The 20494-nt window shown below is 41.3% G+C and overlaps 1 protein-coding gene across 1 annotated transcript in view; it reads right to left on the minus strand.

Moving 5' to 3' along the window:
• Positions 1–346: 346 nt before the first annotated feature.
• VEGFD (vascular endothelial growth factor D) overlaps positions 347–20494 on the minus strand; it is a 36408-nt gene continuing 16260 nt past the window's right edge. The window contains exons 2-7 of the mRNA XM_032620579.1: positions 17213–17423; positions 12648–12838; positions 8596–8744; positions 7503–7603; positions 1519–1714; positions 347–937 (exon numbers count right to left, since the gene is read on the minus strand). Coding sequence (XP_032476470.1) covers positions 811–937; positions 1519–1714; positions 7503–7603; positions 8596–8744; positions 12648–12838; positions 17213–17423 — 975 coding nt within the window. The 3' untranslated portion in view covers positions 347–810. The remainder of the gene's footprint in view (positions 938–1518; positions 1715–7502; positions 7604–8595; positions 8745–12647; positions 12839–17212; positions 17424–20494) is intronic.

Genomic DNA, 20494 nt, shown 5'->3' on the forward strand with positions numbered 1-20494 from the left:
AGAAATATACAGCCGCAGAGATGTCAGGGGCACCAGTGGGCTCTCCTCCATCAAGTCAAGTTCAACTGGGGGTCAAGTCAAGGTCAACTGAATCTCAAAGGAAAGACTGATGTCCAGCTGATTTGGGGGTCACATTTATTTAACCTCGTTTAGAACCTTAAACCTTCTGAGACCTATTCTTTCGGTTTCCCAAAAGTGGAGTCTAGTTTTCTTGTGTTCGTGTCTCTCCCACACCTCGCACTTCCGAATTCCTTTCTCTCCGTAAAATATTTTTTTTAGCATAAAATTTAGAGCGGTAGCATATTCAATAACACACGGAATTCTCTGGCTTGAATGATGTGTTTATTTTCTTTAAATACACTTAAATATGAAACAATAGACAGTAGTTTGGTAAACTCAAAACTACAAGCTGGACAGTAATCAGATAATCAGTGCTGATCATACAAATCAAAATCGGCATAAGAAAGAATCAGAATAATTCACAAGAGAGTTGCAATTAGCAAAGGACTCGAAGACTATGCGAACTGCCTCATCTGCTCTGAGTAATTAATCACATGGTACCTGCCATTCCACGAGGGTCAAACCCTTTTCACTCTCCATTCCTTGGTGTGCAGAGCACCTTCAGCTAGAAGACATCTGTCAGAGAGCCAGGGAGTCCTCAGCTGGTGTTTAATGGAAGGTCCATCTGGATTCACCACAGTACTATGTAAAACGGATTTTTTTTCTAACACCTGGAACAGTGACAGCAACTTGGCAAAGCAGCATGCTGTTTAAAACGACAGGGATGGGGAACTGGGGATCAAGGCTGAATCAAGGATTTTCTCGATCGTGGAGCCCATGGGCGGCCCTTTTCTCCTTTGGAAAGCGGCAATGCTTTGGACATGCTGGTTTTCCATTTGCACAGGTTCTCATGTGAAAGGGGCATCTGTCCTCACAGCTGTTACAAAAGAAAATAAACATGAGAGTTCAGAATCAAGGACTAAATTCCAAGGAAAAACTCTGATCTGATTTGATTACGTTTTCAAAGTAAATTTTCCAGATACATATTTGAAATGTCAATATAAAATCCTGGATGGTTACCCCACATGGTTTCAAAATCTATTAAAGCACAATTGCTAACTTCTAAGCGTTCTATTCATCAGTAAAGTTCTTGCTATATAAATCCAATGACATCCCCTTCCTCAAGGAAAAAAAGCAAACATATGTGGATATATATTGAGAGAGGGATTGAGCTAAAGAGTCAGCTGATCTGAAATAATAATTGTTGAAATTTCATCAACTTTAGTTTTTGCTCAAGATCCATAAGCCAACAACAGTAGGCAGGATTTTCTTGACTTCACAATCAATCATCACTCTATATACTTATTCCGTAGTCGCCAAACCTCTGTTTTACTATCAAAAAGGGGGCTTGGCACTGAACAGTAAAACTGGCTTAATAAGGAATCCCACCAAATCGAAATGGTATTTACATTAAATGTCAATGGGCCAAATTTGGACAAAAGTGCAAAAGCCATTCACCTGCAGGTGTCTGGGTGAAATGTCTTGTGCTTCTGGCAGCAGCTCTCCAGAGTTTCTCTGCACTCAATGCAGCTGCAGTTTTCTGGGTGCTGGATGAGATCTCTGGGACATGGCGTTTTACAGACACACTCACAACGATCTTCATCAAACTTCATGTGTGGACCGCAGAGAGCCAGCCGCTCATCGCGAGCGTGATCTAAACAGAAAAAGTGTTGGTCAAAAAATACACCTCACACCTTCCAGGCTATGGGTAGAAACAGTGATGTATTTCCCCACCGCAGATCATAATACTAATATGAAGGATACAGCAGCAACAATGAACTTTGATTCCACAGACATCTGTCGGAAAACATGATCAGCTGAGAGAGGAGGGTCTGAGAGGCTTTTGACACACTTAGCTGACCGATATTTCTTCTAGAAAATATACAAAACAACTGGATAACTACTACTCCATGTCCAATTCTGATCATCGAGTTGAAATTCATTGCAAAAAACAGAGGAGATAGAAACTTTGGAAGAACTTGACAATGTCACCTTAGCATTCTTGAAAGGCTCGGAGGAAAGTTAAGTGTTGAGTTTCTTCCCCAAATCTGCTTCTCTCCCAGTGTGCCTCACTTAGTGAATGGTGCCATCACTCTTGACTCACCCGCCATGTTGAACCTAATTACCATGTCCACCCAGTTCTGCCTCCCTGAATTTATTCTTTTTCATCATCACTGCCACTGCCTCAATTAAGTCAGTACCTTGTACTTTTTGCACAGATGGCACTCATTCACTTCACCACAAGTTTTACCCTTTCAATCCATTCTCCACAATATCAAATGCAAATCTAATCATGTCACTCTACTGCTCTATTTTTTTAAATTTATTTATCTTTGGCCGTGTTGGGTCTTTCGTTGCTGCACGCAGGCTTTCTCTAGTTGCTGTGAGCGGGGGCTACTCTTCGTTGTGGTGCGCGGGCTTCTCGTCGTGGTGGCTTCTCTTGCTGCAGAGCGCGGGCTCTAGGCACGAGGGCTCAGTAGTTGTGGCTCGTGGGCTCTAAAGCGCAGGCTCAGTAGTTGTGGCGCACGGGCTTAGTTGCTCCGTGTCATGTAGGATCTTCCCGGACCAGGAATCAAACCCGTGTCCCCTGCGTTGGCAGGCGGATTCTTAAGCACTGCGCCACCAGGGAAGTCCCTGCTCTACTGCTTTAATTACCTTAAAAGGTCCTCTCTTTCCCAATAAGAGTCAATTTCCCCACCAAGACATAAGAGACCCTTCATGAGCTGGACCCTATTAACCTCCCAGACTCATCTTCTGTCTCTCTCTCATGTATCCTATGCTCCTCCATACCAAATTATAGTACTTTCAGTTCTCGTGATACGTCAGGGTCTCTCAACCCCATGATTTTCGCCTTGTCGTCCCCTTCGCTAGTCATCCTTTCCCCCTGATACCTTTCCCAACTTCAAATTTAGTTAAGTGCCCTACCCTGTGCATATTTCCATTCTGTCCTTTCTGGTACTGCTTACATTTGTCTGTTTATTTCTCTGTTTCCTCTGTTAATGAAAAACTCCTAAAGGTTACAGGGATCAGGTCTCATCGTTCTGGCATAAAATAGGCACTTGATAAACATTTGCTGAGTTTAGTTGTTGTAATAAAAGGGTCCTGAAGCAGGCCGATATGTGGAGATTCTGAAGAATCCCATCTAGCATTCCAAGACATTGGGTTAAGGCATATGGTCTTGCCAATATCTGGCCATTAATGATATATCAAAATGGCAGTCTCATGTCATCCAATCTCATAGTCTTAACCGCTCTGTGATCGATGATCTTTGAGGGCTCATGTGGAATGGGTACTGAAAGGCTAGGTCTGAGGATCCTCCATTCTGAATTGTGTGAAGAGGAAGAAGGTAAGCTTTGTAAGCCATATGCAGATGCCAGATGTCACTTTGGGGCAAGACGAGACTAGACAGAAGCTCCTAAAAGATTTGCGTGGATCACTAGGTGGCAGTAGAGATTCACTTAGAACACTTCAGGCTGTCCCAACTCCATTCTTAAGAGCCGTGGTTTAGGGAAACACAGTCTACCGGGTATTTGCTGAACTTCAGCAAGGTAGTTGGCAGTGGCTGACCTCAATCCTTAAAGATAAGTTGAAAGTGGCAGAGAATGGATGTAGGAGAGCTGAGTGAAGCGGTAACTAGCTAAGGGTGATACCCCACGTATTGTGTATCAATTTCAATCCTAGGGAAGTTGATGATGGGATACCAACGTGTTAGGTCCTCAGCCTTGTTCCATTTATCATTTTAAATCAATAAACTGATGGAATTTTTCAAAGTAAATTCTTGAATTTGTGGGTATCTTGAAGAATTTAAAATCCAGAATCAGGACTCCCTAACTTTTTTTCTTTTTTTGGTATTGTTAGTTTTCTTGTTTGTTTGTTTTTTAAAACAGTTTAGAGCAATGGCCTGAATCTAACAAGATGAAATTAAATTGGACTTGGATTCACTAACTCACATATGCTCATCCAGGGAAGAGAAGTTATTGTAGAAAAGGCAGCTGGCTTAATAGCCACGTGTGTGGGAAGAAAAAGTATTTAGTGAACAGTAAGCTCAATATATGTCATCATTTTGATGAAGCCACTGGAGAAGTGACCATGAACTTGGCCCACATTAACTGAGCTGCAAGACATGAAAATGAGAAGTGATCAGAAGTGATCCAGGCTACCCCATGCCTCTCACTTCCATCATTGTCACAACTTCCTAAAAGGTCCCCTTCCTCCTTGCCTGCCCCAGGCCAACCCACCCTCTTGCACACTGTCACTCGGTTGATTTTGTTAAAATTCTAACTGGTGCTGTCACTGTCCACTTAAACCAGTTGAGTGGTTTCCTTTTGCGTTTAGCATCACATCCAAGCTCTGGGACACGCTTTACAAGGGTCCCCTGTGAACCTCTCCAGCTTCCTCTCTCACATCTACCCAGCCCCCTCCTGTAACGTCCCCACCATGCTGACCGTCTTCCAGCAGCCTGACGCGCTGCGGTCTTTCACTTCCAGCCCTGAGCGCTCATTTTTCCCTGGCTCAGAGCACTCCTCTCTTTCTCCACTACTCTTCCCTCCCTCAACACACATGGGCGCCGGCTAAGTCCCTCCCCAGGAATTACCTTCAGCAGAAAGAAGCTGCCTCACCAAAGGTTATATCCCCTCTCTGAGGCAGCCCATATCAAGTGACGAGTCCATAGAACCCAGCCCCTTTGCCTCAATTTGAGGCATCCCCCCACGGGCTGTCCCAGTTTCAGCTCCCCACAGGCTTGGCTAACGCCTCTCAGCAACTGCAACACGGTTCGACTTCTCCCTCTGCCCAGTCCTGCCCCCGACCCTTCACCTTTGAAAGCAGTCCTGCATGTAAACCTCCAAAGTACAAATCTCTCTCCCAGGAGCTGTGTACCAGAAAAAGCTTGATTAGAACAGCCTTTAAGTTCTATGTATAGAGCTTTCCATGATAACTTTCTTTTTAAAAAAATTTTTATTGGAGAAGAGTTGATTTACAATGTTGTGTTAGGTTCAGGTGTACAGCAAAGTGAATCAGTTATACATATACCTATATCTACTCTTTTTTAGATTCTTCTTCCACAGAGGTCATTACAGAGTACTGAGTAGAGTTCCCTGTGCTGTACAGTAGGTCCTTATTAGTTATCTATTTTATGTATAATACTGTGTATATGCCAATCCCAATCTCCCAATTTATCCCTCCCCCGCTTCCCCCTTGGTAACCGTAAGTTTGTTTTATACATTTGTGACTCTATTTCTGTTTTGTAAATAAGTTCATCTGTACCATTTTTTGGATTCCACACAATAACTTTCTAACACAGTTTAAAAATGGGTCACATGGAGAAAGAATTAGATTGGTTTTACACGGTTCTATAGGGTAAAGCTGAACTGACAAGTTGATGCTCTAGAGCTGGGCTGTCCAACATGCTGGCTACGGGCCAGAATGAGCATGAAATGGCAAGTGTGAATTGAGATGTGCTCTAAGTGTGAGATACACACTGGATTTCAAAGACTTAGCACAAAGAATGAAGGGTATATCCTTGATAAATTTTATATTGCCTGCATGTTGAAATGAGAGTATTTTTTATATATTAGATTAAGTAAAACATTAAAATTAATTTCATCTGTTTCTTTTAACCTTTTTAATGTGAGTACTATAAAATGTAAGTTGCATATGTGACTCTCACTGTAATTCCGCTGGACAGCACTCTTCTAGACAGAGAGAGAGACAGATTCAGGTTCAACATAGTTTATTAGCAACAAGAGTGTGCCCAGTGTAACTGGGATGCCTCAGTGGGTTTGTCAAGTTTCCCCATGACTGATGCATTTTCTAGCAGAGGATGGCTGAAGACTTGGTGGGAAGGATGTACATGACATTCTAGATTGGCATGGGCACTTACAGAGTTACTGTATGACCCAGCAATCCCACTCCTGGGCATATATCCAGAAAAGACGAAAACTCTAATTTGAAAAGGTACATGCACCCCAATGTTAGCACTACTTACAATAGGCAGGACATGGAAGCAACCTAAATGTCCATCAACAGAGAAATGGATAAAGAAGATGGGGCACATGTATACAATGGAATACAACTCAGTCATAAAAAGAGAATGAAATAATGCCATTTGCAGCAACGTGGATGGACCCAGAGATTATCATACTCGGTGAAGTAAGTCAGAGAAAGACAAATATCATATGATATCACTTATATGTGGAATCTAAAAAAATGATACAAATGAACTTATTTACAAAACAGAAACAGACTCACAGACATAGAAAACAAACTTATGGTTACCAAAAGGAAAGGGGGGAGAGGATAAATTAGGAGTTTCGGATTAACATAAACACACGACTATATATAAAATAGATAAACAACAAGGACTTACTGTATAGCACAGGGAACTATATTCAATAACTTATAATGGAAAATAATCTGAAAAAGAATATATATATAAAACTGAATCACTTTGCTCTATACCTGAAACACCGTAAGTCAACTATACTTCAATTTTTAAAAAAGATCTGCATGGGCATTTAAACTACATGAACTTTAAGATTCCCCCAAACCCTGGGCTGAGCTTTCATGAAAACACTTGGAAGCTGAGAGACCGAAGCACAGGGAGTAGCTTGTTATTTACAGTTTCTAGGACAGATTCCTTAGAGCTTAATCCTTACTAATCTTGCTTGTAGATCATAGTTGGAAACAAGCAAGGTTCAAATTGCATGATTCCTTACTATCTTTACAGTGGAATCACGTCAAGTTCTGTCAGAAGTCAATAAAAAGTGGATTCACTTTCAGCCAGATGTTCATAATCAAAAATCAGAGCATTGTGAGTTATGTGCAGTGACGAGAGCCTAGCTCATCTGGTTCCCAACTCCCCTGAGCCCAACAGCTGTGTTTTGCTTTTACTTTGCCCTCGTTTCAGAAGAAGTCTTCTCTTATTCCCCATTTTTTTCAAATTATTGGCATGTTTTCACATGACACATTTGAAAGAAATCAACACGTCCAAAATGACCTTACATTCCTGTAGGACTTTTATATAAATAACTTAGTAAAATGTGGTTGACTCGTGTTTCATTCTGAAGTGGCTTTCATTAAAGTTTATCATCCCCTTTCAAATTCAACGTTTTGGGATGCTCTAATCATTTGGGTCTTTAAGATTAAAAAGCAGAATGATGCATTGGTAGACTTACTATATAATTATAGCACAGGGGTCTCTGGAATCTCACTACTTCTATCACTCTTAGCTGTGTGTCTAGAAAGTTACTAGACATTCTGGTGTGCCCATTGTGTAATTGTAAAAAAAAAAGGGATACTAATCATACATTATAGGATTATTGGGAGGATTAAATGAGTTGATACATATAAAAGGCTTACAAGATCGCTTGGTCACTAAATACTAGCTGCTACTGTTGTTATTATTATTATTACTATTATCATTTCACCACTGCTATGATTACCTTCCATTCCGGCGAGTGGATTCTCCTCCTGTAAAACACATTTACATTTGTTGCTGTCCCAGAGCATGTCAATAGGACAGAGTTTCTTGGAATGGGAACAGCTAGGAGGAGAAAACAATAAATCAGATTTTAAAGCTTTCGAGAGTAGTCATACCTTTGGTACATTTTTTAAGAAACGTTGAATACATTTCTGAGTGGAGAACAGTGAAGATTTTTAAGGAGCTTAATTCATATTTATGAACAGCACGTTATTAGATAGTAATTCTGTAATTACAAATATTCTCCATGGAAACGTTTGGAAACCAAACTGTAATTTTGGAAAGGTATCATCTTTTTAAGAGGATTGGTGTTAAAAACTATGTAAATTAGCGTCAACAGAGCTTATTTACGCCAAGTGAATGGTGTTCTAACATAGCTCCTGAGCATTACGTCTGTAAAACGGAGATAAGAACATTGGCCAGGACAGCAGGAAAAGCTTGAGGATAAATGTTCCTTTATCACGAGCTTTCTTTTCTACTTGGCACCCACACAGTGCGTTTACTCCTTTACTTGTGCAAGATCTAAGTATGCAACTTAATTACTTCGTATTTTTATTCAAGAGTTGTGATTTGCCCTTTGTTTCTCTGTAGTAAATTCTTTTTCCCCAAATCAATGATTATCTTTGATTTCAGAACACTTGAGGGTTCATAATTTGTCTCATAAAGAATCACAAAATACTCACAAAATGTCTAGTCAAATTAAATTTAAGTCATTTTTCATTTAAAATAATATTTCCCATTTGGTCAACTTAAGACGAAGGCTTAAGAAACTACCAGAATCAGATGCACGTAGTTGTGCTTATTAAGAACAAAGGTGCCCACAGCTTGACGTGCTGAGTTCAAAACCACTGAACTTTCTGATCCTACTGCAATATACGTGTAACACCTCATAAAAAATATACTTGCCAAACAGTTATTACCCGTAGATCTGGGTTAGAACCTAAAAGACAAAGAGCTTGAAGAGAGAGCGATGACTCTGTAATTAATGAACTATGCTCCACACACAGCTTTAGCCAAGGCAAGAACAAGCATAAAGAAGTGTAAGAAATGCTTACCGATCTTCTTCGGGGATCTGGATGGATCTTCTAATAATCGAGTACGGATGGCGGGGAGCTGTTGGCAAGCACCTACAACCTGTATGGTTGGCAACTTTAACAGGCACTAATTCAGGTACTGATGTCAAAGGTAGTGATATCTCAAAGAGCTAGAGCAGAGAAAGAGAACTATAATACATATTTAAAAAATAAGAATAATTTCTACAGTCTGCATTTTTGCCTTTGTCCCTTACGGTAATGACTTTAGCAAAGTCGTCCATTAAGAATACACTACCAGGGCTTCCCTGGTGGCGCAGTGGTTGAGAGTCCGCCTGCCGATGCAGGGGACGCAGGTTCGTGCCCCTGTCCGGGAGGATCCCACATGCCGCGGAGCGGCTGGGCCAGTGAGTCATGGCCGCTGGGCCTGCGCGTCCGGAGCCTGTGCTCCGCAATGGGAGAGGCCACAGCAGTGAGAGGCCTGCGTACCGCAAAAAAAAAAAAAAAAAAAAAAAAAAGAATACACTACCAAACGTAAAACAGATGATAGCTAGTGGGAAGCAGCCGCATAGCACAGGGAGATCAGCTCGGTGCTTTGTGACCACCTAGAGGGGTGGGAGAGGGAGGGTGGGAGAGGGAGGGTGGGAGAGGGAGGGTGGGAGGGAGGGAGACGCAAGAGGGAAGAGATATGGGAATATATGTATATGTATAACTGATTCACTTTGTTATAAAGCAGAAACTAACACACCACTGTAAAGCAATTATACTCCAATAAAGATGTTAAAAAAAAAAAAGAATAGAGCTAATATGCAAACTATTATATATAGGATGGATAAACAACAAGGTCTTACTGTATAGCACAGGGAACTATATTCAATGACCTGTAACAAACCATAATGGAAAAGAATATGAAGAAGAATATATATGTGTATAACTGAGTCACTTTGCTGTACAACCGAAATTAACACAACATTGTAAATCAGCTATACTTCAATAAAATTTAAAAAAAAAAACAGAACTAATAAGGCTAAGGGCTGGCATGAAGGAAAGAATTCTGGGCTGGGTGTCAGAAGACCAGGGCCTTAACCAACTTTATCAAGTATTTAAGTTTTGCCAAATCGCTTAAATTTTTGGTGTCCCTAGAACGCTTGTAAAATGGTGACCTTGTAAAATGGTAACCTTGTAAAATGTTCCCTGCTCTTGCTTTAAGTCTGAGTGTGAACTGTAAGGATTAAATGAAATTATAGCTATGAAGTTTCTTTGCAACCATGGTGAACAGATTACTGTTCAAAACCATTTACGTATCTCTTCCCATGCCATCTCCATTGGAGGAATATAGTTTTCTGTTCCTTGACTTTGGACTTGGCCACGTGACTTGCTTTGGTTGACAGGACATTAGCAGACATGACACAAGCACAGACTTGAACTGTGCGTGCATGCATCTGCTCTAGCCATGTGAAGAGCGTGATCTGGCAGGCTTGCTGGTCTAAGGGATACGAGACACAGGGACCACACCTGCACTCAACCTGCAGCTTGCCACCAAGCCCAACTGAGCCCACTCTAAACTAAAGGAATCTCAGATATATGAATGAGAAAAAGCCATCATTGTTTGAAGCCACTAAGTTTTAGGGTGTTTATTATGCAGCATTATATAGTAATAACTGACTGATACAAGACCATCGTGCCCAAACAATGATAGGTAACATGAATATCATTCTATGTTTCTATATGCTAGCCCCTGCTGTAAACACTTTTATATTAATTCATTTACCTTTGTAACAACATTATAGGGAGGGTTTTTTTTTTTTTTTTTTTTTTTTTTTTTTTTTTTTTTTTTTTTGCGGTATGCGGGCCTCTCACTGTCGTGGTCTCTCCCGCTGCAGAGCACAGGCTCCGCACGCGCAGGCTCAGCGGCCATGGCTGACGGGCCCAGCCACGCCGCGGCATGTGGGATCTTCCCGGACCGGGGCACGAACCCGCGCCCCCTGCATCGGCAGGCGGACTCCCAACCACCGCGCCACCAGGGAAGCCCTAGGGAGGGTTTTTTAAATTACCCCCCTCCAACTCTACAGGGGAAGAAACAGATTACAGAGAGGTTATATAACTTGCCTAAGGCCATATAACTATTGATCGGAAGAGTGGGGATTTGAACCCAGGCAGTCTACTCTAGAGCTAGAGGGGATATTCTTAAGAATATGCCTTATTACTTTTTGCAATGACATTGCTGTGACCAGAGGAAGCAAGATGGGATCTCCACAAGTAAAATTTACTTGCTGAGAATATCAGTTACTTTGTTTCTAGAGAGGCTCTCTGATGTATGGATGCATTTCAACTTGATTTTAATGCTCTGTCCATTCAATCAGCATTCCATGTAGTCCTTACTACACAGAGTCTTCATTTTATTCACTTAGTTTCTAAGATGCATTTCACTGAACAGTCCATAACTTTGGGATGAGAGGTAGTTTTTCTTTAAAAAAAAAAACACCACTATTACAATGTTCAAATATGCATATTTGGAAAGAAAAACTGCTATACATTTACACTTAAGCACATTCTTTAAAACCACTCATTTGTTGAGGACAGCAGTCAAAATACTCAATTATCCATTGTTAAGTGGAAGTAATCCGTTAAAGTTGTGTCTAGCCTGACCTTTTTATATGTAATGGCACTTCCATGAGTCGAAGTAAGCGGGTGTTTTTAAGAGTGTTTATTTTGCATGAACATCTTCTTGCGAAATTTTTCAGCTATACTCTAGGGTATAACACGGTCATGAACTGAAGTCTCTTACGTTATGCAAGCTTTGTTTCCACTCACAGTTGAGGCTTAGCCACACTTATGTCATTTTTTCCCGACTGTCAAACAGCAGAGGTCAGAATTTTTTACAAGTTCCAAGATTCTCTAAAAGAATTTAGAAAAAGAAACTCTTCAGTTTAAGGGATATTTTAAGTAGGGGGGAAAATTAAGGATAAGTTAACCTCGTATCAAACAAATCAGGATTCCATTCTTTCCATCCAATTAAGATAATTACCTAACATGGGTGTATTCAGTGCACGGCTCATTTTATTGTGCTACCTCTTTTCACAATCACGAGGCTAGATTGTAGAGGCAAATGTGACAATTAAATGAATATACCAATATGCGTGAGGAATTTGTGACACAGAACCAAAAGGAATGTAGTTTGACTTACAGCTGTTTAATGTTTTGCTAAGTTTGTTATTACTGCTCTTCTATGCCACGTTTATTACATTTCCCAACAATATGGTAGCGACAGAATCAAAAACTTATCTACTGAGCAAAAGGAATTTTATAAGATGGAGAGGGAAGAATTATTTCTTTCATGGGGACTGGAGGATTATTTTCAAAGGTCTTTTGTGCTAGATATTTTCCATTTGCGCCTCCGGAGACGCCATCCTCTTTCCTTCCTTTCCCACTGGGCTGTATCCCAGGATGCTGACCTCCATGGAATGCATCCATAGGCCCTCTTGCCCCCCACCCACTTGCCGGGCTAAGGGCTGGCAGGGGCTGCCCCTCCTCCAGCCAGTCCTGCAGCCCGCTTCTCCATTTCCTCTCTCGGTTCCCATAACCGCTCCATCCTCTTGCCTCTTCAGTCTAAGGGTGGGAACAGCTCTCCCTTTCTGCCAGCTCTGGGTACTTCACCAGCCCTTTCTCCTTCCCCCACCCTTCACTGAACTCTTCTCAATCACTCCATTTGAACAACACGGAACCTAATGAATACACAAGCCAGTGTGGCTATCTTCCTTCCTTTAAACGTCTGTTCTAGTAACTTCCATATGATTTTCTGATCCTTGACATTATAGCATCAGAGAGACAGCAAATGACAAGGGTCCAGGCTTTGGAGTCAACCTGGATTTGAATCCCAGCTCTGCCACAAGCTACCTCTTTGAGCCTCCATTTCCTCATCTACAAAGGAAGATGATAAGCTACCCATTTAGCTTATCTCAGGGTTCAATGAGATGACACACATAAAGCATTGAGACAGTGCTTGGCAATCAGCTGAGCTGTAGCTGTTGACACTATCAGCGTCAGGGCTCTGGAGAGGGCTGATGTCCTCATACCTGTTTGGAAACGTACGAGGTGCTGGTGTTGACACAGACGAGGCTCTCTTCATTGCAGCAGCCGCCACACCGGAACACGTTCACGCAGGGGGGCTTGAAGAACGTGTCAGTGCTTCTCCCCAGCTCGCCGGCCACCTCCACGCACGTCTCTCGAGGGCTGCACTGCGTCCTTTGCCATTCCTCATCTATAACTGCGGAGAGGCAGCTCGTTGGGCCAGTGGAACAAAGGGCCCTGACATGCCCACGTGTGCCAGGGTTACACTCAACACCGTCATTCTCACACGTGCAGCGCTTGGTGATTTCACTAGACGGGTATTTGGGGTCAGTCCTTTAACCAAGGATTGTCTGCAGAAAATTTACAACCAAAATCTGCGTTCCTTCCCATTTATACGATCCCTTCGTAGACTCTAATTCTACTTTCCGTTGGTGATGAACACCATGTTCTGGATATGACTACATTGGGTACATCTGGAAAAGCCTGCTAATAAGGAAGTAAACGGAGGCACATAAAGCAATGACATGTAAGCATTATTTATTAAGCAATTTACAGGACACAGCTGGATGGCATTTCTTCTCCTTGAAGCCAGGTGTGGGCAGGTTTTAGCACCATTAAGAAATACGTTTCGGGAATTCCCTGGCGGTCCAGTGGTTAGGGCTCCATGCTTTCACTGCCGAGGGTGCGGGTTCAATCCCTGGTCGGGGAACTTAAGATCCCACAAGCCATGCAGTGCAGCCAAAAAAATAAAAAATAAAATTAAAAAAAAGAAATACCTTTCTATTGGTTGCTTAACTAACTATACACGGCAAACACATGAATGAAAAGTTAAGTGGGGGCTTCCCTGGTGGCACAGCGGTTGAGAGTCCGCCTGCCGATGCAGGGGACACGGGTTCGTGCCCCGGTCCGGGAAGATCCCACATGTCACAGAGCGGCTAGGCCTGTGAGCCACGGCCGCCGAGCCTGCGCATCCGGAGCCTTGCTCTGCAACGGCAGAGGCCACAACAGTGAGAGGCCCGCGTACTGCAAAAAAAAAAAAAACTTAACTGGAGCTAATCTTTCCTCAAGTCAGAGTGTTCTTATTTGCAAATGCCCGATACTGATGTTTCTATCAAATGATGAAATAAGCTGGTTCATTTTTCTTAAAAATAAATTTATTTATTTATTTATTTCTGGCTGCGTTGGGTCTTCATTGCTGCGTGCGGGCTTTCTCTAGTTGCGTTGAACGGGGACTGCTCTTCGTTGCGGTGCGTGGGCCTCTCACCATGTTGGCCTCTCTTGTTGCGGAGCTCGGGCTCTAGGCACACAGGCTTCAGTAGTTGTAGCACGCGGGCTCAGTAGTTGTGGCTCACAGGCTCCAGAGCGCAGGCTCAGTAGTTGTGGCGCACAGGCTTAACTGCTCCGCGGCACATGGGATCCTCCCAGACCAGGGCTCAAACCCGTGTCCCCTGCATTGGCAGGCGGACTCCTAACCACTGCGCCACCAGGGAAGCCCAAGCTGCTTCATTTTGATGAAAGGAGCAATATTCTGGCCATTCTAGCTAATTTGTGGGAAACAAGAAAAAGAAACAAGCCTCGGGGAATCAAAAAAGATTACATACATTCTTGTAAAACATACTCGCCTTTCTCTCAAAGTTTATTTTTTTAAATTAGATTTTGATGCTATGATACTTAATGTTGCACAGCCTTTCTATGGACGTTTTTGGGAAATGATTCAATATTATGATAAAGACAATATTTAAAGACTTTCTTTTAGTTTGCCATGGAATTGTAGAGTTGATTATACACTGGGGTGGAGGGGAGTGGTGAAAACCCTTAGTAGTTGGCAGCTTCTAATCTGACCCTCCATCACGCCCACCTCCTGGTGTTCACACCCTGTATAATCCCCTCCTCTGCTTGTGGGCTGGACCTAGTGACCCGAATGTTATGAAGAGAATACAGCAAGAGTGATGGGACGGTACTGCCACGATTAGGTTAACAAAGACTGATTTCCATCTTGCTGGCAATCACCAACTCTCGCTGGCACTCTTTTGCCTTCTCAGCTTGCAGGCTTGGATGAAGCAAGCCATCATGTTGGAAAGGCCCACATGGCAGGGAACTGAGGGTGGCCTCTACCTAACCGCCAGTGTGGAGCTGGGACCCTCAGTCCAACAGCCTGTCTGGAACTGAATCCTGCCAACAACCTCTGAGTGAACTTGGAGGCACATCTGGCCCCAACTGAACCTTGGGATGCTGCCCGTGACCCAAGTTGACACCTTGACTGCAGCCTCCGGAGAGACCCTGAAGGAGAGATACCAATTGAGGCTATGTCTGCAATTCTGACCCACTGAAACTGTGCGATAAAAAATGTTGTCTGAAGCAGCTAAGTTTTGGGGTAATGTGTTACACAGTGATAGATAAACTCTTCTCCATTTTTACCCCATCTTCAAAAATTTGTAAATGGTCTCTGCCCAGATTCTGAATTCCCATATATGTGAACGTGTTTCTACCGGAAGGGACAGAGAGAACTTCTATCTGGAGGATACAGATAAAACATTATTGTTGCAGATCTGACGCTAGTCTCTAAATTATTCTCTTAAAACATCTTTTCCACAGCCTTCTTCCTTTTCTGCCCATTAATCTCAGATTTCCTCATATGTTGCTTTCTTCAATCACTGAAAACACAAAATACGTTTGGCTGGCTGAAAAGCACTGCATATACTACACAATTTACCTAAACTCTGTTTTTTCATCATAAAATCTACTAGTCCAAGAAACCGTTTAAAATGTCTGATTATGAATATTTATATACAGAGTCTGAAGCTTGTAAACATGGGAGATAAATTACCCAGTTAGGTACTATTTAATTCACCATTATTAATCATAAATCCTTGAAAAAACAAGTAATCAAGTTATAAAAACATTCCTTGCTTAAAATGCTATTTAAATGTTGCTTTCTATTTTCTTTTTTATAAAACTAAGTTTTCAAAGTCAGAACGCTGTGTGGAACTATGACCAATGACACTGAGCAAAGGCTTCATATCTCTACTTTCATTACTACTGCCCAGCAGGACCGCTCTTCCTCAGGGAATTACCCTGAAATCCATGAGGGAGAGTTATAGCAAATTATAATTGGGATACCACACCGATTTAATTATTTGCTGCTTCTAACTTACTAAGTAACTTTAGATGATTCCGCCCCCCCTCCATGTAAAAAGAGACATTTTAGAGTTGGCAAATTCCATATTATTTACGTTTTTAAAAAATATATTTTAAAAATTTTTTTATGGTTTCCTTCTTAGAAAATGTCAATTTCGACATGAATGACTTTTTAAAATCACCTCCTCTTGGTTTTATGGTAATGCTTCTCTATCTCCATCTTCACAGAGCATCTCCAGGCTTGCCTCAGGCCTTCAAACACTTACTCTGGTTAAGGCCCCGAATCTCCAGATGAGGTCTGATCCCTTTACTTTCATGAAGTCCTTGCTAATTCACCACACAGAAACAACTAGAGCTTCAGACCTCTGGCTAAATTGGGTTCTAGGCCATGGTTCCAACCATCTCAACTCATTTAGACACAGTCATACAGATGCGCACCAAGCATCCTCTTCGCTCCCGGACTCTGGTGCTGCTAAGGTATTGATCCCACCTATGCACAGCCTTCCCCGCAGCCAACAATATCGTCCTTTTACAAACGGAAGAAAATAAAGATAACTCTACAGAGGAAGAAAAGAATAATTTTGGCTGAGCAGTCAATTTAAATTATGCCATAGCTACAATCCGATACCAGGTAATCATATGTTAATCAAATCTAAAAGGCTAAATCATCAATGCCACGGTGGTTTCTTGTGCTGTTTTGACACATCATCAAAAACGTTAAATGCCTAATTGGAGGCCGCACAATTGTATTTGGCAAGCATGTCATTCATTATAGGACAGTACATACAGACAATAGTTTGCTTATAAAGATCCTCCAAACCTCACTACGGAAGAGTCATTCTCTTTATTTCAAATCATGTTATTTTCTACTCCAGCATCTGGATTCTTTTGTCTAGAGAATCTCTCCCTCCGTTATTCTCCTAGTAATACCAATTTGCATTATTCCAACTCGGCTTTTAAATTCTACTTTTCATTTTTACTTTAAAAAAAAATCACAGAATTTTGAAGACATAAAAAAGCTATACCTAATCTATTGGTTTTTATCCATGTATGTATGGCCGTAGAATGCTCCTTATTAATGAATACCCAGGTTGTTTTATTTTTTAAGTAAACTCAATTATTTTTTTTTCTATTAAGAACAGGCTTTCTGGGTTCCTTTTGCCCTCACATCTCTGAGTTAAATATATTTCCATATTGGGAAGTGTTATGTGGTGTTGAATTTTTGACTTCAGAATCATATTGGGTATATTTCTCTGTGGAGTAAACCCAGGAAACCAGGACTCTCCACTAACACTGAAGCTATGAAACCAAAGACCCCCTTGTTTTTTTCTCCCAGACACGTGCCCGCCCTACTCAAACTTTTACAAGAAGTTGGCGCATTTGTTACTATCTGATAAAGAGGAAGAATTGGCCTCCGCACGCACACACCTACCTTTTAGCGTCTCAATGTCATAGAAAGTGGCCGCAAACCTGGTGGACCGATGGGATGCTGAGCGAGAGTGCGCGCTGGTGAGACTTTTGAGCTTCAGTCGGCATCTCCACAGCTTCCAGTCCTCGAAGTGGGTGATCTGCAGTAGCTCCTCCAAACCCGAAGCCGCCCTAATCTGCTGCTCAGATTGTTCTAACATTGACCGGGATGCCCGCTTAAAGCGAAACAAAACAAAAAAACTGGCTTACAGGCAACTTACTCAAGTTCTAGTCTGCCTTGATAATATTCATTGCTAACACTTACAAATGTAAGTAGAGCTAAGAAGAAATCAGATTATTCAAATGGACACCAGTACCTAGGAAAAATGACATCTAGTACTTTTGATTCACATTCTGCTCATTTATGATTGATGGAATGACTTATTCCCCCTGGGTTCTCAGAACACTTAAAGACAGTATCGTAGTGGGTTGAATGGTGGACATTTAAATGACATGTCCACGTCCTAACCCCCAGAACCTGCAAAGATGACCTTTTTTCGGAAAAGGATCTTTGTAGATGTAACGAAGTTAAGGATCCTGAGATGAGGTCATCCTGGATTATCTGGGTGGACCTTAAATACAAAGATAAGCATCCTTATAAAAGACAGGCCAGGGAAGACACTGACACAGAGGAGAAGGATTTGTGAAGCCAGAGGCAGAGACTAAAGTAACGCAGCCACAAGCCAGGGGTCGCCTGAAGCCACCAGAAGCTGGAAGACTCAAGGAATGATTCTTTCCAAGAGCCGATGGAGGGAGGATGGCCCTGCTGACACCTTGATTTTGCAACTGGATTCCAGAACTGCGAGAGAATAAATTTCTGTTGTCTTCGCCATCAAGTCTGTGGTAATTCAGTATGGCAGCCACAGGAAACTAACATAGATTTTTAAATCACACTATTTTGTGCAGGAGCCAATGACAATTGTTTTCATCTGTTATTTGGGACACTGACCCACAAAGTCTTGGGGACCCTGCCTACAGTCACACAAGAAGGAAAGATTTTAAGAACCTGATAATCTGAATTTGCTGACTTCTAACCCTCTGAACTTTTTCTTCCTTTTTAAACCTGTTTACTATTCCAAACACATGATTTTTTTTTTTTGAAAAAATACACTTCTAGAGCTTATGTTGAAAACTTCCTTCCCACAGAGTTGCATGAACTGTATTGACTGATACAACCCATGGATTTATGAGGAAAAAAAAGACTTGGCTGATAAAAGATTTTCAGTATGCAGTCGAATTGTTCAAAATTAGGGACTTGGTTACATAATGATATATGCATACAATGAATACTATGTGATGGTCAAAACCAATGATGCAGATGTATACTGGGACAGAAGGAATTGAGTCCTCCCTGGAATGTGCTGGAGAGACAATAAGGTAGTCTATGGTTAGGGACGTGGATTTTCTCCTGCTGAGCCTGTGGTTACTGAGTTTATGTTCTGCTGTGTGGTTTGCATACGCATGCTGAGGACTTTTTTTTTTTTAGAGCTGGGGTGAGGGAAGGGAGAGAGCACAGAAACAGTATAGCTGCAGGATGGTGCTGAGACAGGAAGGTGGAGCGAGAGGTGAATGTCAGCTACCTGACAGGGGGAGGGGCAGTGGGGGAAAACGGAGATGCGCAAATGGGACTTCCATCTGGACACTGGGTGGTGTGATGTACATCCTCCTCCACTGCCCCTCAAAAACTTTAGTTAAAATCTGTATCATTTAGCAGTGTTTTGGGAGTGGGTTTTTTTTTCTTCTTTTAAAATTTTTATTGGAGTATAGTTGCTTTACAAGGTTGTGCTAGTTTCTGCTGTACAGCAAAGTGAATCAGGTATACGTATACATATATCCCCTCCTTTTTGGATTTCCTTCCTATTTAGGTCACCACAGAGCACTGAGTAGAGTTCCCTGTGCTATACAGCAGGTTCTCATGAGTCATCTATTTTATACATGGTAGTGTATGTATGTCAATCCCAATCTCCCAATTCATCCCAACCCCCTCTTTCTCTCCTTGGTATCCATACGCTTGTTCTCTACGTCTGTGTCTCTATTACTGCTTTGCAAATAAGTTCATCTATATCATTTTTCTAGATTCCACATATATTGTTAATATACGATACTTGTTTTTCTCTTTCTGACTTACTTCACTCTATATGACAGTCTCCAGGTCCATCCATGTCTCTGCAAATGGCACAATTTCGTTCCTTTTTATGGCTGAGTAATATTCCATTGTATACATGTACATCTTCTTTATCCATTCCTCTGTTGGGGATTTTTTTTTAAGCTATGATGATGGATACCGAGAGTTGTCCAAAAGTGGGTGTTCAAAAGAGCAAGTGTGGTCCCAGTCATGTATGATACAGTTATGTGTCTTTAAAAATTATGTGTGTGTAATGTACATTATATATACATATATATAATTAACTATGGTTAATCATATATATCAAGTCAAATATATATGTAATATCTGGAGGAATATACATGAAAATATAAACAATGGTTAATTTTCTAGATCAACGGTTGTCAAACTACAGCCCCCTGGCATAATTTAGTCTGCTGCCTGCCTGTCTTTATAAATAAAGTTTTACTGGAACACAGCCATGTCCATTTACTTACATATTGTCTACAGCTGCTTTTATTCTAGAATGGGAGAGTTGAGAAGTTGCAATAGAGACCTTCACAGCAGTTTCAATCTGAGGCCACCTGTCCTTTTTTTGAATAATTCCTTAATGTTCTCCGTTGTTGTATTTTTCATTATTCCATATATTATATTGTCTCTATTCTCTTCTTTGAAACATTTATCAGACATGTATTGGAGCCTTTTAATGATCTTACATGTGCTTTCATATTTATCTATTTTTTCCTCTTCATGTTTTTAATGTGACAGGTAATTTAATTGGTTTCTCTTGCCAATCACCAATTCTCCAATTGTGTGAGTCTAGAGTTTAAGTTTTAAATTTCAATTACCATATTTCTAATGTCAAATATTTCTACTTTATTCTCCTTCCTGTCTGCTTTTTGTTTCATTTCTGTACGTTTTTCCTAATTTGTCATTTTTGTTTTATGAATATTAGTCCTTTATCTCTTTGAGGGTTGTAAATAGACTTAAGTATTCAAATTGTTTTATATTTTAACTTCCTTCCCGATTATTCATTTTATTGGCTGTCTTTCTCAGTAATCATTACCTCTATGTGCTTTGGAATTTTGTTTAGTAGTTTCATCTTCATTGGGAGACTCGTTTTTTCTTTCTTCATTTAAAGGT

The sequence above is a fragment of the Phocoena sinus genome, chromosome X (genome assembly GCF_008692025.1).
Source record: "Phocoena sinus isolate mPhoSin1 chromosome X, mPhoSin1.pri, whole genome shotgun sequence".
In the NCBI taxonomy this organism is placed as follows: Eukaryota; Metazoa; Chordata; class Mammalia; order Artiodactyla; family Phocoenidae; genus Phocoena; species Phocoena sinus.